This window comes from Stomoxys calcitrans, chromosome 3, assembly GCF_963082655.1.
Source record: "Stomoxys calcitrans chromosome 3, idStoCalc2.1, whole genome shotgun sequence".
Classification (NCBI taxonomy): domain Eukaryota; kingdom Metazoa; phylum Arthropoda; class Insecta; order Diptera; family Muscidae; genus Stomoxys; species Stomoxys calcitrans.
Window position 1 is genome coordinate 128,208,817 of NC_081554.1, and position 27,709 is coordinate 128,236,525.

The window sequence follows — 27,709 nt, forward strand, 5'->3', positions numbered from 1 at the left end:
CAGAGAAATCGAGTAGTAAATTCGGCAATTATGTGCTTAAGACTCAAAATCGGCAGATCAGTCTGTATGGCAGCTATTTCGAAATATAGTCAGATTGGGACCATATTTCAGTTCGGACATCGGTATGCATAGTAAAAGTCATTGTTTCAAATTTCCTTGAAATTGGGTTATAAATGCTGCTTTAATATATATTTTTATAAGTACAACGGCCCTTAAAGTTTTCACGCCTAATATGGCTGATGAGTAATTGCAACCGAATTACGAAACGCGTCCCATAGTGGTTGGTGTGTGTTGCGATCTCTGGCATTCCGTTTCCATTTGCAAAGAAAATCTCCGATCATTGAGCTCGTCTCGAAGGAGAAACCAGCCAAAAAAAGTACAATATAAAGAGTCTCAGCAATGTGTTGTGTTAAATGTATTGGGGGCGGGCCGTAATGATCGCGATTTCGGCCTTTTCCAGAGGCCTCATCATATTGCGATGCCACCAAAAGATTACATGTTTCCACCAACTCACACCGCTGAGACTCTTTAGACGATTTTTGTTTTTTTACTTTTCTATTTGAAATAGGGGCAAAACAAATAAAAAAAACATTGGTCTAAGCTGGATGTAATCCAATAACATGAAAGTATTATGTTATCATTGAGATTATTGTAGTGTTTCAAAAACGTAATCGCAAAAAACATGTGTTTTCAATTGTGGAAAACGAACAAGTACCAGCCATAAAGCTGAATATGGGTTGGTATTCTATTCTGCTTTTGGAATAGTCGCTGAAATTTATAATTATTCCGCGAGCGGAATTTGATAGCATGTTTGTTTTTGTTTCCATACCGAAACAGGTTTTTTATCCGCACTTATTCTTTTCTCTATTTAATTCATATTTTTGCAAATAAATAAAGAATAAAGAAAAACGAACCATTGAAACCAATAAAACATACAAAAATGATGCCGTTAACTGTTTCAATTGTTGACACTCTGACTTTTTTCCATTTTCCTCACCATAAGCAGAGTACTACTTTTCCGCGGAAACAAAATATATGGAAACAATAAATTTTGCTCGCGAAACAATTAAAAACGTCCGCGGCTATTCCGAAAACAGAATAGAATCCCAACCCTAAGAGGGAATGATAGAGCAGATGATTTGACATCGAAGGTAAGAGGACTGCCTTCAATAAATTTGGTTAATTCAAAACCTTTCGGTGCGACGCAGTCCGAGTTAAGGGCGTGGCAGACGTACGCTAACACTGTGGAACAGCGAAACGGTCGACAGGACGACGGAAATCCTATGAGGAGATCCGGATCGTGAGAAGATGAGGCTATTAGGGAATGGAAATAAGAAGGAGGTCAGTATAGTTTTCGGTATCATAATGGGACATAGGTCTACGAGCTCACTTATGCAGACTCGGTGCGGCAAATGATAGCATGTGTAGGGCATGTGGGGAAGATCATAAGACGTTGGTGTATTTCCTATTTCATTGCTCGGTTTTCGCGGCTAAAAGACACTGGCACACATAATGCCAGATATAAACCTACTTGGGAGTGTTGTATGGAAAACAATTAGGGATTTTGTTATTTGCACGGAATTCTTGCCCACAACAAGCCGATTATTGGCTTAGGTGTATGCCCATTGTAACATGGGGAGGATTAATATCCGCACCCCCTTTACAACCTAAAGGCTGGTACTATATTCGTTTTTCACAGGTGAAAACACATGTTTTTCACGGTTACTTTTTTGAAACACTACAAATATCTCAGTGATAACATAATACTTTGATGAAAATTTTTTCATAAGTATTGAGGAAATATCCTCGTGAATGAAATCAGCAAGTTTCTTGCTTCAAAATATATTATCTAAAAAATGGAATCATGAAAAATTTTTGTAAAAGCGAATACAGTATCACCCGTAACCTAACCTAAGGGAAATCAAAGTTATTGTTCAAGGAGGATCTAAAAATGTGGTCTCACAGACAGCTGAAAACAGCCGGCCCGGTTTGACGGTACTAAGATGTCAAATTTTTGTTTGCATTCTCTTCGTAGTTATTTTCTTTTTCGCATATTCTCTTTTTGTGAATGCACAAGTTCTGCACACGTATACAAACACGCACATAAATTTCTTTGGATGTGTTAGCAAAACGTCGTTCAGCTTGATGGTATGATGGCGATTTCACCATATGGTTTGTTAATGTACTGTTGACATGAGACAACCTTTAAATAATTCAGCCATGATTTTTTTTTTACTATCAATTTAGCTTCTGATTTCAATCGATTTTTTGATAAAAATTGGCTAAGTTATCAATGTTTGAAAATCAGAGATCCCACCCAGGTAAGCTTTTGTCGTGCAAGAAGGTTTAAACCAGACTCGTTACAATAACAGAGAGAGAAAATTTTTGTGTTAAACTGAACGTAGTACCGGCCTTTACTTATCTATTCAAGCCTCAACACGATAGTTTTATATTTAAAAAACTGATATGCTATAAAATGTGTAATCCCACAAAACCCATGCGGTTGGGGCGTGGGCCAGTAACCCGCCCCCGGAAAACTATGAGAACTACTGTGAGAAATAAAGGAACACTAACAAGTAAAAGGTCGAATCTTATATACCCTTCACCATGGATCGCATTTGTCGAGCTCTTTCCACGGTATCTCTTTTAAGAAAAGAAAATAATTTCTATGTTAGTGGAACAATATCAAGTTATGGTTAATTACGGACCATAATTAAATTGAATATTGTAGACCATAGTAGAAGTCATTGTGTAAAATGCCAGCCAAATCTAGTAAGAATTGCTCATCGGTTTATAGGGGAGCTGTATTACGCTATAAACCGATTCATACCATATTCGACACGTATGTTAGAGGTCATGAGAGAAGCCGTTGTACAAAATTTCAGCTAAATCGGATAATACTTGCGCCCTTAAGAGGCTCAAGAAGTCAAGATCCCATATCATTTATGGGCTTTATCAGATTATTGACCGATTTGAACTAATCTTAGGACAGTTGTTGAAAGTCATAACGAAATATCTCATGCAAAATTTCAGCCAAATCGGATAATAATTGCGCCCTCAAGTGGCTTAACAAGTCAAAATCCCAGATCGGTTTATATTGCAGCTATATCAGGTTATAGACCGATTTGAACTATTGTTAACACAGTTGTTGGAAGTCATAACAAAAACCGTCGTGCAAAATTTCAGCCAAATCGGATAGGAATTGCCCTCTCTAGATGCTCAAGAAGTCAAGACCCCAGATACGTTTATATGACAGCTATATCAGGTTATAGACCGATTTCAACCATACTCAGCTCAGTTGTTGGAAGTCATAATAAAACACCACATGCAAAATTTTAGCCGAATTGGATAAGAATTTTGCCCTCTAGCGGCTCAAGAAGTCAAGATCCCAGATCGGTTTATATGGCAGCTATATCAAAACGTGCACCGATATAGCCCATTTACAATCCTAACCGACTAATAAGAAGTACTTGTGCAAAATTTCAGCGGCTAGCTTTACTCTTTCGGAAGTTAGCGTGCTTTCGACAGACGGACGGACGGACATGGCTAGATCGACTTAAAATGATATGACGATCAACAATATATATACTGTTCCGCTCATGATATTAAAATCGTTCTGGGAAATTTTAATGCCTAGATAGGGAAGGAAGACATCTTTGGTCCAACAGTCGGAAAGGCGACACGCTGATAAGGCGTATGCATCAGTTTATCTGCGCAATCTGGCTAGAAGAACGCATACGCGATGATTGGCTTTAGACCTGGTAAATCCACCCCGGACCAGATATTCACAATGCGCCAAATCCTAGAAAATACCCAAGAAGAACAAATCAACACCTACCATCTCTTTGTTGACTACAAAGCCGCCTTCGATACCCTTTTACGTTCAAAGGTATTTCAAGCCATGTCTTAGTTTGGTATCCCTGCAAATTTAATAAGACTCTGCAGGATGACACTTGCTGATACGCGTTCCTCAGTAAGAATAGGAAAGAATCTCTCCGCAGACAAGGAGACAGCCTACCGTGTGATCTCTTTAATATCCTGCTGGAGAAGATTATACGAGATGCAGATGTGAATAGATATGGCACATTAATCACAAGAGAACACATTGTACTCGCCTATACCAACGACATTGACATCATAGGTCGGTCACCGGAAGTAACAACTGCGACCTTTGAAAGAATCGAAAAACAGTCAGTGAAAATGGGTCTGGCAGTAAATGGATATAAGACGAAATGGATGGTTTCAACTCCAAAAACGACTTGTACATCCGAGCAGATAATGAAAATGGAGAAAGTTGAGAACCACAACTTTGAGATAGTAACATTATTTACCTCGGCACCGCCGTAACCGAAACGAATGACACCAGTTTTAAGATTAAGCGAAGAATAATATTGGCAAACAGATGCTACTTTTGATTAAATAAGCAGTTTAGAAACAAAGCTACCTCTCGACAAACGAAGGCTACCTCTCGACAAACGAAGATTACACTACAAGACACTGATACTACCCGTGTTGTTATATGGTTCTGAAGCATGGATACTTGCGAAAGCAGGTGAGGCAGTGCTTGGAGTATTTGAGAGAAAGATTCTTCGTAAAATATATGAACCAATTTGCGATAATGGAGAATATAGGCGATGTATGAACCACGAGCTGTATGACGACGATAGCATAGTTACACGCATCAAAATACAACGGCTGCATTGGGTAGGTCATGTTGTCAGAATGGATGAAGAAGCTCCAGCAAAGAAGTTTTTTAAAGGCAAACACGTTGGTACACAAACCGGGAAGACCAAAAGCCCAATGAAAAAATCAAGTGGTGGGAGACACCTCGAAACTTGGTGTTAGCGATTTTAGAATGGGCTCAGAGGATGGAGGCCATTGGAACGCTATTCTACGTTCAGCTAGTGGAACAAATATTCTGTCATAGCCAATTAAAGTAGAGTAAGATATGCGATAACAATAGACAGACACGAAGATATTGTTCGCACACTTTATATTGGGTTGCCCAAAAAGTAATTGAGGATTTTCCATATAGTTGGCGTTGACAAATTTTTTCACAGCTTGTGACTCTGTAATTGCATTCTTTCTTCTGTCAGTTATCCGCTGTTACTTTTAGCTTGCTTTAGAAAAAAAGTGTAAAAATGTATATTTAATTAAAGTTCATTCTAAGTTTTATTAAAAATGCATTTACTTTCTTTTAAAAAATCCGCAATTACTTTTTGGGCAACCCAATATATTATTTTTCCATTTCCTCGATTTTTATACTATCTACCATAGGATGGTGGTATACTAACTTAGTCATTTTGTTTGTAACTCTTTGAAAAATTAATCTGAGGCCCATCAAAGTATAAATATTCTTGATCGTCTTGACCTTCCATGTCGAATAAGCTATGTCCGCCTGTTTGTCGAAAGCACGATAATTTTCGAAGGAGTAAAGCTAGCTGCTTAAAATTTTGCTCAATACTTCCTATTGTAATAGGATCCTTCGATCCTTGAAGGAGCCGCAAAAATTAATTAATATCATTAAGGCAATGTACGGCAACAACACACTACAAGTCTGTCATAGTAGACATTATAGGGAGCCGTTTACAACTAACACAGAGGTGAAACAAGCCTGACATCTATCCCCTTTACTCTTCTGACAAAAATATGTCAGAAATAGCAATAACCAAACGAGCAATAACCTGGGGATTGCATAGACATCTCGAAGACCTCGACTGACGACAGACGACATATGCCTTATTTCACACAAACATTGCGATATGCAGAGAAAAATCGACGCTCTGCTTGCTAAACGCAGAGGTCTTGAAGTCAATATTAAAATTCAAAGGCCATTCGACTAAACCATAAAAACAATAGGGATTTCGAAATTTATAAACAAAAAATAAAGTTTATGGAAAGCTTTTGCTATTTGGGATGTATGATGATAATAAATGGTGGGATCGTGAGTGACGTGTGCAACAAGTTAGGCAAAGCCCGATCTGCATTTGGACGCCTCTAAAAAATCGGTCGAACCCCAGAACCACCCACAAACACGAAACTTCGAATTTTCATCGCTTGTGTAAAAACAACTTTGCTCTATGGAAGTGAAACATAGCCACAATAAAGGCGATAACTCAAAGCATTCAGACGTAAATAAACAAATTCCTTCGTATTATATGTTGGGGTTTTTGGCCAAACACTATCACCAACGACGAACTTTGGAGAGAACCCAATGAAACACAAACAAAATATCAGATCATAAAAAGAAAATGGAAATGGATGGGCCACACTCTTCGCAAATCACATGAAAGTATTACTCGATATAGTCTAGAGTCGAACCCTCAAGGTAGCCGAAAACGACCGAAGAACACTTGGCGCCATATGATCCTAGTAGATATAAATAGAATACATAAGTCATGGGAAGAGATTAAAGTAACAAGTCAAGATAGAGTAAGATGGAATAATCTTGTAGAAGCCCTATGTTCCTAAGAGGAATATATAAAGAAAAAAAATACTTACTTTGTCATTCCATTTGTAACTCTTTTTGAAAAATTAATCTGAAGCCCATCAAAGTATAAATATTCTTGATCATCTTGAACTTCTATGTCGATTAAGCCATGTCCGCTTGTTTGTCGAAAGCACGATAATTTTCGAAGGAGTAAAAATGGCTGCTTAAAATTGTGCTCAAACACTTCAGTTGGGATAGTAAATAACTTCCATATAAACCGATCTCCCAATTGTATTTCATGAATCTCTATAGAGCGCATTTATTATCAGATTTGGTTGAAATTTTGCACGTAGTGTTTTGTTACTACTTCCAACTTGGTCCATAAATTTATATAGCTCCCATATAAACCGATTTTATTTCTTGAGCCTCTGGAGGGCGCATTTATTATCCGATTTGGATGACATTTTGCACGTAGAGTTAAGTTTGACTTCCAAGACTTTGGCTCATAACTTGATAATCGAATCGCCTACTTTTATTTTTAAAAACTCTTAGGCAAGTACGGTCCATATCTAGAGCTCCCATATATACGAAAATATAATTGAAAGAACTTGTCAAATGCGATCCATGGTGGAGGGACGTAGCCAGGATTTTATTTTTTTTGGGGGCGGGCCACCCCACTTTTTTTTTAAATCGAAAATTAACTAAATTCTTATGTTACAGTGAAATTGTTAAAGATACCTCAATTTTTTTTGGAAAATTGTGGTCGCTATTGTATGCAGGAACTGACCTATCGCTGGTGACATTTGGTCATAAAGTCAGAACTGAATTTTGAACAGATTGCCAACACACTATTTACAGGTCGATCTTAATCTTTCAAAGCCTCCAAAGTGTGGTTGTCTTTGCGAATAACTTAGTTTTATAGTGAAAGTTTCGCCGAATCAGCTTCTGTATTTTGAAGATTTTTTTTTTTTCATTTGCGTTGATTTTTGCTATGTTATTGTTTGTGTCGGCCATTAAGCAACTATAATTGTAAAGTATTTAAAAAAATAATTTTTTAACCAATTTTTACGAAGAACCAACTACATTCTGCTTAAATGATGTCGCTAATTTCTTCTTCGAACTTAAATAAAATCTATCGAAAATCCTTTTTTGATTGAAAATATGTCCGGTAAAAAATGCATTCAACTATTGTCATTTATGCTTATAATTTCCATCATGTGCTTTATAAGTCCTAAAGTTTTCCTAATTTATTAGAGATAAAAGAAGAATAGGTGGTAAAACTAAAAATCAGAAACACGAAGAGATTTCTACGTTTTTGCAATTGTAAACTTTTTTGCTTTCTTTTCCCACTAATAAATGTCAAATGACCTATCGGCAAACGTAAGTGTAATGTAAAACTTGCTCTCATAAATAAAAGTCTGCTGGCTAATATTCGTGATAATTAATATTTTTAAGATTACTCTTTGTTGATAATAGATTTTAAAGCAAAAAGTCTCTCTGATTTCATTGATCAGGGCATTCCCATTATTTATGATAAAATTTTAATAAAACTGTTATTTTATCAGTAATATTTTTGTAATTTTTCAATAAAGAAGTCGTGAAATACATGGGTATTTCTCTATGAAACACGAACTTAATACCCACCATTTTGTAAACATGTAATTTGGCTCGTCGAATTTCATTAGAAATTTTCGTACATAACACATAAGGAAATCATTATTTGCAAAATCTTTTCATTGTAAAAAGAGTTTCTTGGAAGAAAGTCAAAAATTCAAAAAGTACATTTTAAAATGGTTTAAATAATATTTCACTGTGCTCAAATCTACAGTCAAAGCCAACAGAACTCAAAAATATCTACTAGAATTTTCGTCCCCTCATCACTATGAGCTCCGTATCAATTGCCTTAAATACTGTATTGTAAATTATGAAATTCCAAGAAAAAATCGAAATGGTTTTATTTGAAATAATTATTTTGAAATGTAAATTAATCTGGGTGATCATTTCGGGGTTTTAAAATTGTGTTTCCGAGTCCTTAAAATTTTTCATTTCATTCAAATAATTTATATTAAAATAATTTATAATTAAATATTGCTAATTATTCTTTGGAAACATTTTTCAGACTCACCAACAAAATGTTTGATTTAAAAACATTTTTTAATAATATTATTTCTACAGATAAAATTTCAATTAAAATAATAAAACGAGAATAAAGAGAAAATTCTTACAGAATTATATCTTCGAAAAATTGTTGTTAAATGTATGTCTTTCGGAACAATTTTTATAAAAGAAAAATTGACAAGAAAATTCCATGAAGAAACGGTTAACAACTTTTGTTTAAAACAACCACAAAAGTTTTAACTTTTGAAAAAAATACATTGCAATCGTCCTTTAAACAAAATTGCATTAACCCACCTTATCGACGAAAAATAACCAAAAATAGAGCTGGCGTGTAAGGAAAGCGGTTTCGTAATGAAATTTGGATTATCGTAAAGTGAACGACTGAAATCGGTCACAACAATTTTGTCCGTTATGTTTTGGGGACAAATTGGTTTATCGAAAGTGGGCAATTTTTTATATCCAAAAAATTAAACGAAATAATTTCTCAATATTCTTAGGAGTGAGAATCCGTTTAAATTTTTTTGCATTTGATGGTTTGTAAATTAAAAATTAAATTTATGACAATAATCCTCCTTTTTTGATAGCAGGTGCGATTGTATGCCAAAATAATTAAATCCAGCTTTCTTCGCTAAATGGTCGTAAAATATTAAGAAAATGTTTTTTTTGTTGTAGGCGCTAAGGAAATAAACAGGTTTCTTCTTTAAAAAATTTTAAAATTCAAAATATTAAAAAGAAAATTCTACGTTAAATGAATTTTCTAAATTATGAAAATATAAAATTTCATCAAAATCGGACAGCGTAATAAAGGGTGAGGAGTAATGGGTTAAAAGTTTGTCTTTAAAACTGTTCATTGAAAAATTTTACGAAAAATTTTGTTTGTTTATAGGAAATGAAGTGTAGCAAAATTTTACTAAAATTTTGGATTTGAAAAATTATCTCGAGGTTAGGTCCTTAAAAAAATGAAATTAGGTTCTTGAGAAAATTCATTAAAATTTTGTGTTTAGAAAAAATTTTATTGAATATTTTTTTAAAATTTTGTCCTCAGAAAAAATTTAATTAAAATGTTGTCCTTAAAAAAATTTTTAAAGAAATTTTTCTCTTAAAAATAATTTCGAGGAGGGTTCAGCACGGGCCTGAAGTTTTGTTATTAGAGAATGTTACGCTGAAATTTTGTCTTTAGTAAGAAGAATTTCATTACAATTTTGTCTTTAAGAAAAATTATTTTCTAAGCAAAATGTTGTCTTTGTAAAATATTATCAATATGTATATAAATATATATAAATTATAAATGTTACTGAAATTTTTTGTTTAGAATAAAATTAATCTAAATTTTTTCTTCAGACACGATAATTATGGTGGGGGCTCGGGCCCCCTTTGGCTGCGTTCCTGATTGAGGGTATATAGGATTCGGCCCGGCCGAACTTAACGCGCTCTTACTTGTTATATATGATGTAGTGCCTAATAAAGACCCATCGCTTTAGAGGAACTAATCATTGAGTAAAGGCATAGTTTATACAATATGTATTGCAATAAAGAATAGTGCACAATAAAATGAGTTTGGATTTTTTTTGCTAACTAAACTTTTAAAATATTCCCTATCATAGAAATCATAAAAATCAATAGAAATCAATGGAAAACAATTTTTTGTATCATGATTTTAACTTTACTGAATTTGAGCAATTTGTATCTTTAAAGTTATCGTCCAACTTGACAGAGGGCTTTGAGTATACTATATCTTTTATTATTCGGTAAGGTTTATTGGTGGCATGTTCTTCCGTGGACTGGCTGGAATCCAAAAGGGAGTGGTACCAATCTAAATTATTAACATTAGGTGTTTCACCACCCAACTCCGAAGGCAGTATATCTTTGCACACTAATTCATGCAGCGAGTTCAGGTTTGTCCCATGCACATAGAAACGTTCTTTGATGTTTTCCTTGAAGAATGGTTTGATTACTGATAGTGCTAGTTCCACATACCATGGTTGCGCTATAAAGTGAATACCTTTAAATTTTATTGGCATACAATCCTATATGAATAAAAGAAAAAAAAAAAACAATGAAAATATTGACATTAAAGTCTATTTTTTTTTGTTGTCATAACTTTACCTGTAGGCCCTCAATCATGGTTTTCAATATTTTCGGCGTTAAATGTGTAGATTGTCTATAGGTAAAGTTGGTCCAGTCTACTATGATGACAAAACCCAAGGCTTGATTCTGTACATCCTCTAATAATTTGTCAAGTGTTAGCAATAGGGCTCGGTATATATCCTGCAGTCTATATTTATTTGTATTCCAATTGGCCGCTGTAAAGGTCACAACCTTTCGCCCACGTCTATCACGTTGCGACAGCAATCCCGGATTGCCATCCCTTAGGGCTAACTGAATGTGTTCATCGAAAATATTAATATCCCTTAGTATTTGGACATTATTTTGTTTGTATTGTAGATATTTTATGAGCAATTCCATTGCACTGTCACAGTCAAATTTGCGCGCATGCAAAAAACGATAAAGAAAGCTATCATCATTACAAAATGATTTTTCTTTTAAGGCGTAATTAAGACTCGAAGCAGCCATTTCATTGAATTTTTTGAGTAAATACTGATGATTTTTCGCTTGATTCCGATTAACGTCTTTGACATCATTGTCAAAATATGTTGCGTAGTGTTTATTGCTATACGCTCGATTTATAGAGATTTCAAAATATTCGGACATCTGGAAGGAAATAAGAAAGAAATGTTTAAAATAAAGTGACAAATACGGTGCTTATACTATTTAAAGGTTTAGACATTGTTCAGATGAGTTCCAAGCATGCATGTTTGCCACCAGCAAACAACGTCTAGTTAAGAAACCAATTCTCCGCAGGTTAGTACACAGAAAAAATATAGACCCAAATTTGACCGATTAAACATGGTATTGACTTCGATATTTCTTGTATCACGGCAAGTGATTAGTAAATAAGGCATGCGTTGAGCATATTTGTATACCCTCCACCATAGGATGGGGGGTATACTAATTTCGTCATTCAGTTTGTAACGCCTTGAAATATGCATCTAAGACCCCATAAAGTATATATATTCTTGATTGTCATGAAGTCGATCGAGCCGTGTCCGTCTGTCTTTCGAAAGTAAAGCTAGATGCTTGAAATTTTGCACAAATACTTCTTATTAGTGTAGGTCGGTTGGGATTGTTAATGGGCCATACCGGTCCATTTTTTGATATAGCTGCCATGTAAACCAATCTTGGGTGTTGACTTCTTGAGCATCCAGAAGGCGCAATTCTTATCCGATTTGACTGAAATTTTGAATGAAGTTGTTTGTTATGACTTCCAACAACTGTGCCAAATATAGTTTCAATCGGTCTATAGCCTGATATAGCTGCCATATAAACCGATCTTGGGTCTTGACTTCTTGAAACACTGGAGGGCGCAGTTCTTATCCGATTTGACTGAAATTAAGCATAAAGTTGTTTGTTATGATAAACAACTGCGATAAATATGGTTCAAATCGATACATAACCTGATATAGCTACCATATAAACCGATCTGGGATCTTGACTTCTAACGCCTCTAGGGGGCGCAATTCTTATCCGATTGGGCTAAAATTTTGTACAACGGCCTTCAACATATGTGTTAAATATGGCCTTAACCGATCTATAGCCTGATACAGCTCCCATATAAAAGGATCTCCCGATAATGCTTCTTGAGCCCCTACAGGGCGCAATTCTTATCCGATTAGACTGAAATATTATCCAATGACTTCTACTATGATCTTCAATATTCTATTTTCTTATGGTCCGAATCGGACTATAACTTGATATATCTCAAATACCATAAAAATTCTTTTCCATTTTCCTTTGTTTGCCTAAAAAGAGATACCGCGCAATGAACGCGGCAAATGCAATCCATGGAGGAGATTTTATAAGATTCTACCCGTCCGAACTTAACACGCTCTTACTTGTTAATTGTACGAATTAAAATGTTATTTAATAGTATAAATTGTGTATTGACCAAGATAATATTGCGTTTCCTTTCACAAATATGTAAGCGAAAAGAAGTGCGAATGAGCCAAATAGATGTCAAGCTTCTATCACATACAGACACAAAGTGACGTGGCTAGACAAAAAATATCAAGAAAATTAGAAGTGCGGTTTTTATATCGGTTTTATATATAAAATTTATTTTTTTTTCAATTTTAAAAGTAAAACAAATTTATTGTAAACAAGTAAAAGGGTGCAAAGTTCGGACGGGCCGAATCTTATATACCCTCCACCATGGATCACATTTGTCGAGTTCTATGCGCGGTATGTCTTTTTTTTGGCAAACAAAGAATATTGAATAAGAACTGTTATGCTATTGGAGCTATATCAAGTTATACAATAGTCCGATTCGGACCATAAATAAATGCTGAATATTGCGCCTTGTAGGGACTCAAGAAGCAAAATTGGGAGATCGGTTTATATGGGAGCTGTATCAAGCTATAGATCGATTCAGATCATATTGAACACGTATGTTGAAGGTCAGGAGAGAAGCCATTGTACAAAATATCTGCCAAATCGGATGAGAATTGCGCCCTCTAGAAGCTCAAGAAGTAAAGATCCCAGATCGGTTTATATGACAACTATATCAGGTTATGTTCCGATTTGCGCCATACCTAGCACAGTATTGGAAGTCATAACAAAACATTTCATGCAAAATTTCAGCCAAATCGGATGAGAATTGTGCACCCTATTGGCTCAAGAAGTCAAGATCCAAGATCGGTTTATTTGACAGCTATATCAAAACACGAACCGATTTGAACCATACTTAGCGCTGTTGTTGGATGTAATACCAAAACACCACGTGCAAAATTCGGATAAGAATTGCGCCCTCTAGAAGGTCAAGAAGTCAAGACCCAAGATCGGTTTATATGACAGCTATATCAAGACATGGACCGATTTGGCCCATTTATAATCCCAACCGACCTACAGTAATAAAAAGTATTTGTGCAAATTTCAAGCGGCTATCTTTACTACTTCGAAAGTTAGCGTGCTTTCGACAGACCGACGGACGGACATAGCTAGATTGATTTAAAACCACATGACGATCAAGAATATATATACTTTATGGGGCCTCAGACTCATATTTCGAGGTGTTACAAACAGAATGACGAAATTAGTATACCCCCATCCTATGCTAGAGGGTATAAAAATGTTGCGTTGACATAATGTGATACAGAACAATGAACAAATATTGGTTGCCCAAAAAGTAATTGTCGGTAATATATTGTAGTAGTAATATAGTCGGCGTTGACAAATTTTTTCAACGGCTTGTGACTCTGTAATTGCATTCTTTCTTCTGTCAGTTATCAGCTGTTACTTTTAGCTTGCTTTAGAAAAAAGTACGCGAAATTTTGTTTACATTTGTTTGTTTGGCGTCAATTTTAATATGGGTACCACATGTACTGAAAGAAATTCATTTAACAAACCGAATCAACGCTTTTGATATGCACCTTAAACGCAATGAATTCGATCCGTTTTTAAAACGAATCATAACTGGAGATGAAAAATGGATTGTTTACAACAACGTTAGTCGAAAACGATCATGGTCCAAGCATGGTGAACCAGCTCAAACCACTTCAAAGGCTGATATCCACCAAAAGAAGGTTATGCTGTCTGTTTGGTGGGATTGGAAGGTGTGGTATATTTTGAGCTGCTTCCAAGGAACCAAATGATTAATTCGGATGTTTACTGTCAACAATTGGACAAATTGAATACAGCCATCAAGGAGAAGCGACCAGAATTGGTCAATCGTAAAGGTGTCATATTCCACCAGGACCACGCTAGACCGCACACATCTTTGGTCACTCGCCAAAAACTGAGTGAGCTTGGTTGGGAACTTTTGATGCATCCACCATATAGCCCTGACCTTGCACCATCAGACTACCATTTATTTCGATCTTTGCAGAACTCCTTAAATGGTAAAACTTTCGGCAATGATGAGGCTATAAAATCGCACTTGGTTCAGTTTTTTGCAGATAAAGGCCAGAAGTTCTATGAGCGTGGAATACTACAATAAATTTGCCAGGAAGATGGCAAAAGGTTATCGAACAAAATGGCAATTATATATTTGATTAAAGTTCATTCTAAGTTTTATTAAAAAAGCATTTACTTTCTTTTAAAAAATCCGCAATTACTTTTTAGGCAACCCAATAGAATGGATAAATCCCCAACGCGACAAATTGAATGACATTGTAGAATCTGAACATTTACGTTTATAAGAACATATTATTAATATTATCTTATTTTCATATTTTATTGTATATAGATAATATGGATTTGGGCGCTGAATATGGAAGATAACACATGTGGATCTAGATTTCGGGATATTGCACGCAAAATGCTAAGGTTTGTATTTATTACGATTCATTTTATATATATATGAATATAAATTATATTGAGTATAATACTCTTTACAGATGGTGTCACCCACAACGAAGAGAGACTCAAAATGGAATCGACAATTTTTCTTTTTTTTAGAAGCCTGGTACCCTTAAGAAAATATATAAATACCTTTTAACAATATTTTGCATATTTTATACGCAATTTAATCCAATGAAGAACAAAGTTTTTTATAAATGTGAAAAATATCAATTATTTATTTTATTCAAATTGTAAAAACGTTATTTAAAAGAAATTGCAAATTTCAAATGAATGGTTTATTGAGTCACTTCAAATAGATTTTTTAGCTTATCATAAATCCTAATTGCAAAATTGTTAATCATAAATACAAATTCCTTTATAGGTTCCTTAATTGAATGTACAAAATTCTTTATTGAACATAGTTTCTCATTTTTACTGTGTTTGCCAGTAATAAGTAACACAGTTGCCGGTTCCACAGATCTTTCATCTCAAATAATGCTATGCGATTGCTTCTCCACTTCCAAAGGCATTTTATTTTATTCGATTATTAACAGATAGCAAATATCCTTACAGACTACTATAAACATACATAAATTCTTATTATATAACATAAAAAATATATAACGATATATAAAAACCAAGTGTTTAAATGAAATATAGTATTTCTTTTTAATGTGCCTCGATTCTCTGATTTTTGAACTTGTTGAATTGATAGCATATACGACGAAAAGGATCTACGTAATAATTCAAAATTTCTGGTACATCTGATCGGGACATTGAAAAAAATTCTACTAAAAAGAAACCATGGTTGATATTTATTGCAAAGGCAACATTCAAAATTTTTCTCCGATTTAACTATGTAGGTAGCTTAATAAGGGCTCGGCCGACACGGGTTAAGTATGAGCACCACACAAGCTGGAACTTTGAGTTCCTACTTGTGTGGTGTTCATCGTTACCACGGGAAGCTTAGCTGAAAGCTACCGGGCGCGCCCACAGGTTGCGCTGGGCCAGTAACCCACCCCCGGAAAACTATGAGAACTACTATGAGAAACAAAGGAATAGTAAAAACGGACACGCAAACAAAAAAAGGACCACGTTTTGCAATGTCCGCACTCTTTATGGAGAAGGTGCAGTATACGCGCTGGCGGATGTATTAGAGAAGTACAAGGCAGACGACTAACTATACTATAGCAGCCATAACGAGAGGCATGAATTTGGCTGTGGATTTGTGGGTAGCCGGAGTCTGAAACACATTGTCTCCAGCTTTACTCTGGTGGATGAGAGGCTAGCCACAATCCGCATAAAAGCCAAATTCTTCAACATCAGTCTTATTTGTGTCCATGCCGGAAGATAAAGACGAGCAGACCAAGGATATTTTGTACGAGCCCCTAGAGAGAAAATATGACCCATGATATTAAAATCGTTCTGGGAGATTTTAATGCGAAAACTGGGAAGGAAGACATTTTTGGTCCAACAGTCGGAAAGTTTAGTCTCCACGAGATTACGTCCAGTAATGGGTTGGGGCTGATAGATTTCGCCGCGGCAAAAAACATGATAGTTGGTAGCACCAGATTTCAACATAAAAATATTCACAAAGCCACATTGCTGTCACCCGATCAAAACACGAGGAACCAAATTGATCACGTTGTGATAGATGGAAGGCATTCATCCAGCGTGTTATATGTACGCTCGATCCGTGGGGCGAATATAGATTCGGATCATTACCTTGTTGCAGCAAAGGTGCGCACCCGTTTGAACATGGCGAGGAAAGTACGATCTGACACTGCACGAAAGCAGGACATTGAAAAGCTGCAAACACAACATATGATAGCGGCAAAATCCACTCGACTGACCCAACTGCTTGATGAAAGAACTCATTATTCCGATTATGTAATGGCGCAGTGGCAAACTATAGCCCACTACATGGAAAATGCCGTAAAATCCGTACTTGGGTACCGGAAGCCTCCTCCATGGCACGACCAACAATGTCGAGATGCTACTGGAGCCAAGAATGCGGTCCAAGTAGCAGTGACCCGACTAAAGAGCAACAAAGCAGCAGGAGCCGACGGGTTACCCGCTGAACTATTTAAGACCGGAGGCGACACGCTGATAAGACGTATGCATCAGCTTATCTGCGCAATCTAGAAGAAAGCATACCCGATGATAGGAACCTCGGCATACTGTGTCCCGTACACAAGAAAGGAGACAAAACGGAATGTGCCAACAACAGAGGAATTAGTCTCCTCCCCATCGCATACAAGATACTCTCGAGCGTACTGTGTGAAAGATTAAAACCTAAAGTCAATGAGATAATTGGGCCTTATCAATGCGGCTTTAGACCTTGTAAATCCACCCTGTACCAGATATTCACACTACGCCAAAGTCCCGAGAAGGACAAATCAACACCTACAATCTCTCTGTTGACTACAAAGCCGCTTTCGATACTCTGCAGGATGACACTTCCTGATATCAGTGAAAATGGGTCTGGCAGTAAATGGAGATAAGACGAAATGGGTGGTTTCAACTTCCAAAACACCTTGTACAACCGAGCAGATAAAGAAAATGGAGAATGTTGGGAACCACAACTTTGCGATAGTCAGTAACTTTATCTACCTCAGCACCGCAGTAACGGAAACGAATGACACCAGTTTTGAGATAAAGCGAAGAATAATACTAGCAAACAGATGCTACTTTGGACTAAGTAAGCAGTTTAGAAACAAGGCCCCCTCTCGACAGACCAAGGTAACACTATGCAAGACACTGATACTACCCCGTGTAGTTATATGGTTCTGAAGCATGGGTACTTGTGAAAGCAGATGAGGCAGTGCTTAGAGTATTTGAGAGAAAGATTCATCGTAAAATATATGGACCAGTTTGCGTTGATGGAAAATATAGGCGACGTATGAACCGCGAGCTATATGAGCTATGTAAATGACGACGATAGCATAGTTACACGCATCAAGATGCAACGACTGCGTTGGCTAGGCCATGTTGTCAGAATGGATAAAGAAGCTCCAGCAAAGAAGTGTTTTGAAGGCAAACACGGTGGTACACACAAACCGGGAAGAATGAGCGCAGAAGATCAAGGCGCTTAGAAGTCTATTCTACTTTCGGCTAGTGGAACAAATGTTCTGTCATAACCAATTAAAGTAAGTAAGTAATAAGGAGGTCAGTATAGATTTCGGTTACATAACGGGACACATAGGAAACGAAATGGGTACGATTTTAAGACGTTAGAGCATTTTTTATGTCATTGCCCGGCTTTCGCGGCTAACAGACACCGGTACTTAGGTGGGGACAGAATAACATACATCAACCAACTTCCTAACTTAGACTTTCATTTTCTAGGTTACTTTTTAGTATTTAGTCTAATATCTGTTCATAATAACAGACACTGTCTGCTGACTGTAAGTTATTAATTATGTTCTGCTGTCATAGCAAAATGTTTGCAATTTTAGATCAGCAGGCTGCTTGCTAAAAAGTCTGTTGTTTGCTAAAAATTTATGTTGCTTTATTAATGAGAGGGTGGTTAAGTTAAATTGAATAAAATAAAGTAAAAAAACTAAATAAAATAAAATGAGGGAGTAAAATACTATTTGCGAAATTTCAGTGCAACCTGTTAGCTGTCGCAGCAGTAATACGTAATAAATATTTTACCAGTTTTTGTCAGTTGAAATTGCAGTTGGAAATGTTTGCTTATACAGCAGCAGGCCTATGTTTGCTGAAAAAGCAGTTATATCTGCTTTCCCATTTTCAACAGACAAAAACTGCTGTTTCAGCAAACATTTTTGATGTTTTGGAAATCGGAAGAACATACAATCATATATATATCGATAATATAAGAATGAAATTGTTGCGCTTTATTTGTTTAATATTATGTTTGTCTGTTTTCATGAAATTTTCATAAAAGGTAGGGCTTGGCCCCTCGAAGGCGGGTATACCCTCTCCTTTACCCAAATTTTTAAAAACGCCAGATCTCGGAGATTGTTGCACCGATTTAAGCGAAATTTTGTATGCCACCTTATAATAACACAAAAAAAAAAAAGAAATTGGTTTAAAATTTTTGGGTCAAATAACCTGGAGGACGCCCCATCCCAAAACACACCCGAACGGACATGTTAACCGATTGGGAAAATATGGATATCAATTGAAGGTATTTAAGAGCAGAGTACGAACTTGGCATAAAAATGTCACACTAAGTGTCGGGGGGTCCCCTAACCCCGAAAACACCACCCAACAGGACACTTTTATCGCTTTAGGAAATATGGATTTCAAATGAAATGCATTTAAAAGTAAAGTACAAATCTGACATAAATATGTATTCCTTGGTGTCTGAGGGGCCTTCCCAAACCCCAAAAACACCCAGCAGGACATGTTTACCGATTGGGACAATATGGGACTCAAATGAAGATATTTGGGAGTTAAATATGAATATGGTATTAATAATTGGATCAAAGTACTTAGAAGGCTGTTTCAGGCCCTAAAGTTGCGTCCAATATCAAAAGTGGACCTATCGGCACAATATGGTACTCAAATAAAAGGTATTTGGGAGTAGAGTATGAATATGATACTTAAAATTGGGCAAAGTGGACCGACCGGGACGATATGGGATTCAAGTAAAAGGTTTTCTAGAGTAGGATACGAATATGGTGTCAAAAATTGGATCCAAGTTATTATCCGCCTTAAGAGTATCGAAAATAAAAAGTGGGACGATCGGGGCAATGAAAGGTATTCGAGAGTAGGGTGTAATTACCAAGGAGGCCGCCCCAAACCAAAACCGTCCCAAGTGGGCATATCAGACCATGATGACAATATGGGACTCCAGAGTAGATTACGAATATGGTATTAAAAATGAGGTTCAAGTGATAAAAGGTTGCCTACCCCACAAAACACCTCCCAAAATGTGCATATTTGTCAATCATGGTTGTATGGGGTTCATTGAAAGGAGTGGTCAGAAATACATATATTCTGATCCATATGTTTGTCAGTGGGTATGGGTGGGTGTAACAAACAAATGCTTTAAACTATTATTTTGGACAATAAAGACAAGACATTTTATAGTAATTTTTTGTTTTCCCATTACATTACATGTTGGAGACCTGTGTAAAATATCAGCCAATTCGAATAAGAATTGCGACCTTTGGGGGCTCAAGAAGTAAAATAAAGAGATCGATTTATATGGGAGCTGTATCGGGCTATAGACCGATTCAGATTATAATAAACACGTATGTTGATGGTCATGAGAGGATCCGTAGTACAAAATTTCAGGCAAATCGGATAATAATTGCGACCTCTAGAGGCTCAAAAAGTCAAGATCCCAGATCGGTTTATATGGCAGCTATATCAGGTTAAAGACCGATTTGAACCATACTTGGCAAAGGTGTTGGATATCATAACAAAACACGTTGTGCCAAAACTTCATTGCAATCGGATAAGAATTGCGCACTCTAGAGGCTCAAGAAGTCAAGACCCAAGATCGGTTGATATGGCAGCTATATCAGGAGCTTTACTCCTTCGGACGGACATGGCTAGATCGACATAAAATGTCGCGACGATCAAGAATATATATACTTTATGGGATCTGAGACGAATATTTCGAGTAGTTACAAACAGATTGACGAAATTAGTATACCCCCCATCTTATGGTGGAGGGTATAACAACTATCTGTTGATTATAAATTAAATGTATTTAACTTTTGAAAGAAACCATATCAATATTAATATCCTCCACCATAGGATGGGGGTATACTAATTTCGTTATTCCGTTTGTCTTTACTTCACTTTAATGGCCTTTACAGAAAAAGTATTCCTCCAGCACAACGTAGAATAGATTTCCAAGCGCATCGATCTTCTGCGCTTCATCTCCAATATCTGACACCTAGTTTCGAGATGTAACTCTCCACTTGGTTACTCCATCGGAGTTTCCGTCTTCCCCTTTGGCATATTAAATTATCGTCGTCTTCAAAAGACTTTTTTGCTGTAGCTTCTTCATCCATTCTGACAACATGGCCTAGCCAACGAAACCGTTGTATTGTGATGCGTTTAACTACGCAGTCGCCGTCATACAGCTCATAGCTCACACGACGCCTATATTCTCCATTAACGCAGACTGGTCCATATATTTTCGCAGGATTTTTATATCAAACATTCCAAGTACTGCCGCATCTGCTTTCGCAAATACCCATGCTTGAGAGCCATACAACAGCACTGGTAGTGTCAGTGTCTTGAATTATGTAATATCATGTAATTTTTGTCTGTCGAGAGGTGGCTTTGCTCTTCATCTGCTTGCTCAATCCAAAGTACTATCTGTTAGCCAATACTATCCTTCGTATTATTTCAAAACTGGTGTCATTTCTTTCGGTTACGGCGTTGACGAGGTAGAAAAAGTTGCTGACTATTTTAAAGTTGTGGTTCCCAATTTTCTTTATCTGCTCGGATTTACAGGGCTTTGTGGGAGTTGATATCGTCCACTTTGTCTTATCTCCATTTACTGCCAAACCCACTTTTGTTGTTTCTCTTTCGATACTTTCGGAGAGGTTCTTTCCTATTTTAACTGAGGAGCGTATATTAGAAAGCGTCATTCGACAAATTCGTATCAGTTTTGCAGGAATATAGGGGTTCTAAGGCGCTTTGTAGTCAACGAAAATATGGTAGATGTTGGTTTGTCCTTCTCCGGCCTTTTCGAGGATTTGGCGCAGTGCAAATGTCTGGTCTATAGTGGATTTACCACGTCTAAAACCACACGGATGGTGCCTAATTAATTCGTTGACTCTCACACGGTACGCTCGATAGTATATTGTATGCGATGGGTAGGAAACTTATTCCTCTATAGTTGGCATATACCGTCTAGTCCACTTTCTAGTGTACGGGACGTACTATGCTGTGATTGCAATCATGGTATGCCATACGTCTTATCAGCGTATCGCCCCTGGACTTAAACAGTTTAGCCGACAACTCATCGGCTCCTGCTGCCTATTGTTTTTCAGCCCGTTGCTGCTACGTGGACGTTGTTCGGACTAGTTGGTACACATTCTATACCTTCATCAGGGATTGGATCTGTGGTATACTCATAGCAAACATCATCACTATCTGTATCAGTTGCCAGATTTCCTTCTTTATATCTGCCGGAGGATGTGCTTGTACCAAAGCCATCGGTTTGATGTTTAATTCGTTGGTAAATTTTTCGGGCTTCATTCGGTTTGCTCACACTCATGCCTTTCCATTTCCTTCTTCTTCTTTAGGAAGAGACGTTTTTTTTTCTTCTTTACTTCTGATACCTTTCCTTCATCTGGCGTGTTACTACTATCGAATGACGCTCGCTTTCAAATGTGAAATTATTTTACTTTTCCGCGTTTCTTTGGTAGGATTTGAGTGCAGAGTTAAATTTTTGCAACGCGACACTCAAAACCAAAGCTCAAGGCGCTCGTTTCGTTTCGGCCTTAAGACGAGTGCGAACTTTTACTGCAACAAGGTAATGATTCGAATCGTATCGATCGTATATCTAACACGCTGGTTGAGTCTATCACAACATGACCTGCACTGATAGAAAAAGTACAGTACTTTGCCAATACCGGTGTTGTTCGCGTTATTGGCAAATATTTTTAATACCATTTGGTGTTAATTTAATACCAGACGAAGGTGAATATTAAGAATTGACGGCGTCAGATTAGTATTCTATGTACTGAAAATAGTAATAGTATAGTATTCTATGTACTGCAAATAGTAATAGTATAGTATTCTATGTACTGAAATACTGAAAAACGTCATTGTAAATAATTCGTTTTGATTCAATAAACTGTTTTAATATGATTTGTGTGCATAAAATAGTGTTCAAATACTCGAAAGCGGTGAAAATCTAAATAGTACAAACTCTAAGGACGTTATCTATATCAAAATCATGATAATCTCTGGGGTAGTAAATAGTGCTGTGTTAGTGTATCCATATCAAATCACTTTCGGGAATCAATGGATATGCAATCAATTTCTGAAAACAAAAATTGACGTTGGCCAAGGAGTGTCAACATAAATAATCGCAATAAAATAATATTAAAAATATTTCCCATGGTTTTTTATTTTGGTTTATTAGGGGGGTGAAATATTCAATAACGGTTTGGTACAAAAACCTATAATGCTTTGGTAATAAAACCAACAGCAGACTGGTATTAAAAGCAAAACTTGCTCGGTAATAAGGCCAATACCAACGGTACCAGTCATTTTCTATTTCATCCATACCATGCGATATTTCTTTGTTACCATACGGTGTTTCTATACATGGGGCATGGGCGCAAATAAGGATAATGTTGAAGAATTTAGCATTTATGCGGATTGGGGCTAGCCTCTTATTCCAACACAGAACAAAATAAAAATCGGGTTCAATCACGAAATTAATTGATCCAATTAATTTTTCAATAGAAACTGCTTTAATCACGAAAATTATAATATCAATTAGTTTTTGAAAAGGTGATTGAAAAAATTGCATATTCAATTAAAAAATGATTAAAATTTTCAATTAATTTTTTAAGTAATTCAATTAAAACAGTGACTAAAATTTTCAATTAAATTTTTTTATTAATCTAATTAAAAAAAGGATTGAAATTTCCGAAAATCCCGTCAATTTTTTATTGGTTCAGTTAAAAAGTTAATTGAAAATATGTAAAAGAACTTTTGCGAAAAGCGCAATATATAGCGCGATGCAACACATAAGTAAAACTCCAGGAACACGAATTTGAAGTTATTGTTTTCCAAATTATAAAATAAAAAAAGCGTGGCGGGTTTAGGTCTAGCTACCGACATAGAGTAACAATAATTTATATATTTGTATACCCTACACCACTACTGTGATACAGGGTGTGCATTTGTTCGTAACTAATATTGCAATAATGTGGTCATTTGCTGGCCGATTATCTCGAAATTTTGCACGAAGGATTTTCTTATGACTCTCGATTTTACTGATGAATTTCATAGAAATCGGTTCAGATTTGGAAATATACATCGCCCGATTTTCACTTCCAGAACCACTGCAAGCGCATTTATTTACCAATCTTCCCAAAATTTTGCACAACGCTTTCCTCAAAACCTACCACAATATCTAAGAAGTTTGCTCGAAATCGGTTCAGATTTGGATATAGCTTCCATATAAATGTTCATCCGATTTGAACTAATATTGCAATAATGTGGTAATTCAGCAAAAAGGATTTTCTTTCGACATAACTCACGAATTTCATAGAAATCGGTTCAGAATATAAATATATATATAGATACATATATATATCGCCTTATTTTCAATGCTAGAGCTACTGTAAGCGCATTTATTAACCACTGATCCCAAAATTTTGTACAATGCTTCGAAATCGATTCAAATTTAGATATAGATCCCATATATATGTTCGTCAGATTTTGGGTAATTTGCAATAATGTTGTCATTTGCCAACTGTAGTTTTTACACTTTGAACATACTGGTTCGAAATTTGGTGCGGATACTATAAACCATCTGAAAACCTCCAACGAGGTCCATTAAAATTGGTTCAAAATAAGATATGCGTCCCAATTGGTATTTATAGGGTAGGTGTAGGGTATTATATAGTCGGCACCGCCCGACTTTTGTCTTTTCTTACTGGTTATTACAGTAACTATGTATGTGAATTACATGCATTGGGGAAGTAAACCCAAAATACACACATTTATATAGAAAATGTTTTAATTGGATCGATGCTAAAGAAGCTGTTATGCCATTAATATGCATATTTTGGAAATAAATAAGATTTGAATTGCATCTAGAAATTAAAAAACGTAGTCGAAAGACTTTTTGTGGGGGAGTATTATTTTCTATATATAGGTATCTAAAGTACTTTTATACCAATATAAATTTCGAGCGGCTAGAATTTTTCAAAAACGGACAGTCATAACAGTGCTGTTGAGCCTAAAAAGGCTCCAATTCAATTAAATAATGATTGAAAGAACTTACTGTCTATATTACTAAATATTTTTCCTTTTTATACCCTCCACCATAGGATGGGGGTATACTAATTTCGTCATTCTGTTTGTAACTCCTCGAAGTATTCGTCTAAGACCCCATAAAATAAATATATTTTCAATCGTCATGACATTTTAAGTCGAACTAGCCATGTCCGTCCGTCCGTCTGTCGAAAGAACGCTAACTTTCGAAGGAATAAAGCTAGCCGCTTGAAATTTTGCACAAATACTTCTTATTAGTGTAGGTCGGTTGGGATTGTAAATGGGCTATATCGGTCCACGTTTTGATATAGCTGCCATATAAACCGATCTGGGATCTTGACATAACATATTTTACATGCAATCGAATGTTGGGCAAAAAAGCCTTTTTTGATCTCATGGTTAACGCTATTTGATTTGTTTTTGAACAAACAAAATGTGTAAAATAAATGTTTCTAATGTGAATATAAAATCAAGAATTTGACATAATTTGGGCAAAAATGATAAAAGAAGTTGGGTCAAATATTTGACTAATCTGAACATACCTCTACACTAATTTACAAACAATAAATTTTTTGTGATTTTATAAATTTAAGCATTGTTTTCTTAATTTTATCGGTTAAAAAAAATATTTTAAATTTTGATAGTTTTCAAAAAAAAAAACAAATCCTGGTCTTTGTATCATTACAACGTATCTCCCAAATGTTTAAACGCTCTACAGTTTTCAAAGTGTGTACATATGAATGCTCATCATGCATATATCATGCAAACGGCAGTTCTTTTTTCCAAACGGAAACTTCATTTCCGCTGCCAATTTTCCAAACACCATTTATAACTATTTCTTTGTGAGGGAGCGTCATCTATGCTTGAGGTTTTAAGAGGGAGGCACATACAACGTGTTTCGCGTAGCCATTTTCAATAAAACAAATCCAGAAATATAAATTTTATTAAAATGCTCTTTCTAAGAATGAGAACAATTTTTTTTAATTTACCGTTACGCGAGACCACGTCACACATATGGCAAAGAAATCCAAAGCCGAGTGACACTGGTCGTCACACTTTTTTAAGCCACTGTATACGACTCTTCTGACGCACTCACACAAACAGCCTCCTACATACAAATTTACACAGGCATGTGTTCATGTATCTAGATATGTGAACATGAGTGTATATAATTATGTTGGTATCTTTAGAATACACGACGGCAACGACGAGACTGTTTTTTTCTGTTGTATTGCTTTCTCAGATTACCAAAACAGTTGAGGCACCAAACAAAACCCGTAAAAATCGTAATAATAACAACACGTTCGTACACATTTATTTCAACCTCACCATCAGTCAAAGTGTAAATAAATTTTAATTCTTTTTAATACCTTTGATTATGGACGAATGAACCGTTTTAATTGCAAACAATTTAAAATTATAAACAAAGGTGTATGCAACAAATTAACTTTTATGACTCATAACTGAAGCAACAAAATAAAAACGAAAACAAGAATTACAGCAAGCTAAAACGAATGAATACGTTCCTCGGTTTAACACAGTTCCCAACTGGCTGGCTGGTTGGCTGGCTGTGGTTATGGGTCGGTGGTAGAGTTAACAATGGTAACAAAATTGGTATTTTGAATTTAAACATATGGTTCATATGGTTACTTCACACGGATAGCTAATTGCTATGGTATTTAAATTTTTGTTGCTTGGCAACCATGTTTCTTAGCAGCTAATTGCTGTTGAGTTTTTTTTTTTTTTTTTGTTAATTTGGAGGTAAATTTTAGAATCTTCGGGCGTCGTACCATGTGTGATCCGAACTGGTTTCACGCAATGAAAGAAGATTGCTGATATCAGCAAACTCTATCTAAAAAATTTTTCAACTTTTAACACTCGTATTCAGAAAACATAATAATGAAGCTGTGAAATAGGGTTATTTGACCGATTTCCTTTATAGAACTGTCAAATAAACCTATTTTAAACCTTCATTAAGTTTTGTGAATACGGGCATAATTATTTAATAATTATATAACTAAAGGAAATTTTTTGCACCAACACAATTGGGTTGTTTTATTTACCAGTATAGCGGATTCGCTAGCTTAAGGCTGGTACAACGTTCTTTTTGGTGGAAAAATTTCCCTAAATCATTCCTTCGGTGGTTTGACAAGGTTACCACATTTAATTCTTTTGGGTTTCTTTGGCCAAAATGTTGCCATTTGCATATAAAAATTCATATGGCATCAACCAATTTATCAGGTGCTACGTACATATTTACATACAAATGTGAGTGTGTGGACCGCACTCAAATTCATATAAAGGGTGATTTTTTTGAGGTTAGGATTTTCATGCATTAGTATTTGACAGATCACGTGGGATTTCAGACATGGTGTCAAAGAGAAAGATGCTCAGTATGCTTTGACATTTCATCATGAATAGACTTACTAACGAGCAACGCTTGCAAATCATTGAATTTTATTACCAAAATCAGTGTTCGGTTCGAAATGTGTTCAAATTTTGACAAATTTTGTTTAGCGATGAGGCTCATTTCTGGTTGAATGGCTACGTAAATAAGCAAAATTGTCGCATTTGGAGTGAAGAGCAACCAGAAGCCGTTCAAGAACTGCCCATGCATCCCGAAAAATGCACTGTTTGGTGTGGTTTGTACGCTGGTGGAATCATTGGACCGTATTTTTTCAAAGATGCTGTTGGACGCAACGTTACGGTGAATGAACACATTTCGAACCGAACACTGATTTTGGTAATAAAATTCAATGATTTGCAAGCGTTGCTCGTTAGTAAGTCTATTCATGATGAAATGTCAAAGCA

The 27,709-nt window shown here is 35.9% G+C and overlaps 1 protein-coding gene and 1 long non-coding RNA gene across 4 annotated transcripts; one reads left to right on the forward strand and one right to left on the reverse strand.

The window, feature by feature from the left end:
- On the forward strand, positions 1-15,127 carry LOC106090740 (uncharacterized). Of its 2 annotated transcripts, none has more exons than XR_001221884.2 (3): positions 1-122; positions 14,850-14,929; positions 15,001-15,127. It is a non-coding gene; the product is annotated as an uncharacterized LOC106090740 (long non-coding RNA). The 2 variants fall into 2 exon arrangements; XR_001221885.2 differs by lacking the exon at positions 1-122 and adding an exon at positions 11,167-11,410.
- LOC106090739 (clavesin-2) lies at positions 9,541-26,476 on the reverse strand. 2 transcript variants are annotated; one of them, XM_059365328.1, is made up of 3 exons: positions 26,269-26,476; positions 10,655-11,260; positions 9,541-10,575 (listed from the first exon to the last, which is right to left on the reverse strand). In XM_059365328.1, the coding sequence occupies exons 2-3, from the start codon at positions 11,258-11,260 to the stop codon at positions 10,198-10,200; spliced, it is 984 nt and encodes a 327-aa protein (XP_059221311.1). In that variant the 5' UTR covers positions 26,269-26,476; the 3' UTR covers positions 9,541-10,197. The 2 variants fall into 2 exon arrangements, with proteins under 2 accessions (XP_059221311.1, XP_059221312.1); XM_059365329.1 differs by lacking the exon at positions 26,269-26,476 and adding an exon at positions 25,888-26,259.
- Positions 26,477-27,709: the final 1,233 nt, after the last annotated feature.

Excerpts from the sequence above, each read along its gene's own strand:
- LOC106090739 (XM_059365328.1), bottom strand. The coding sequence starts at position 11,260 with ATGTCCGAATATTTTGAAATCTCTATAAATCGAGCGTATAGCAATAAA. Across the intron at positions 10,576-10,654 it reads CCATGATTGAGGGCCTACAG|GATTGTATGCCAATAAAATT; the intron begins GTAAAGTTATGA and ends TTATTCATATAG.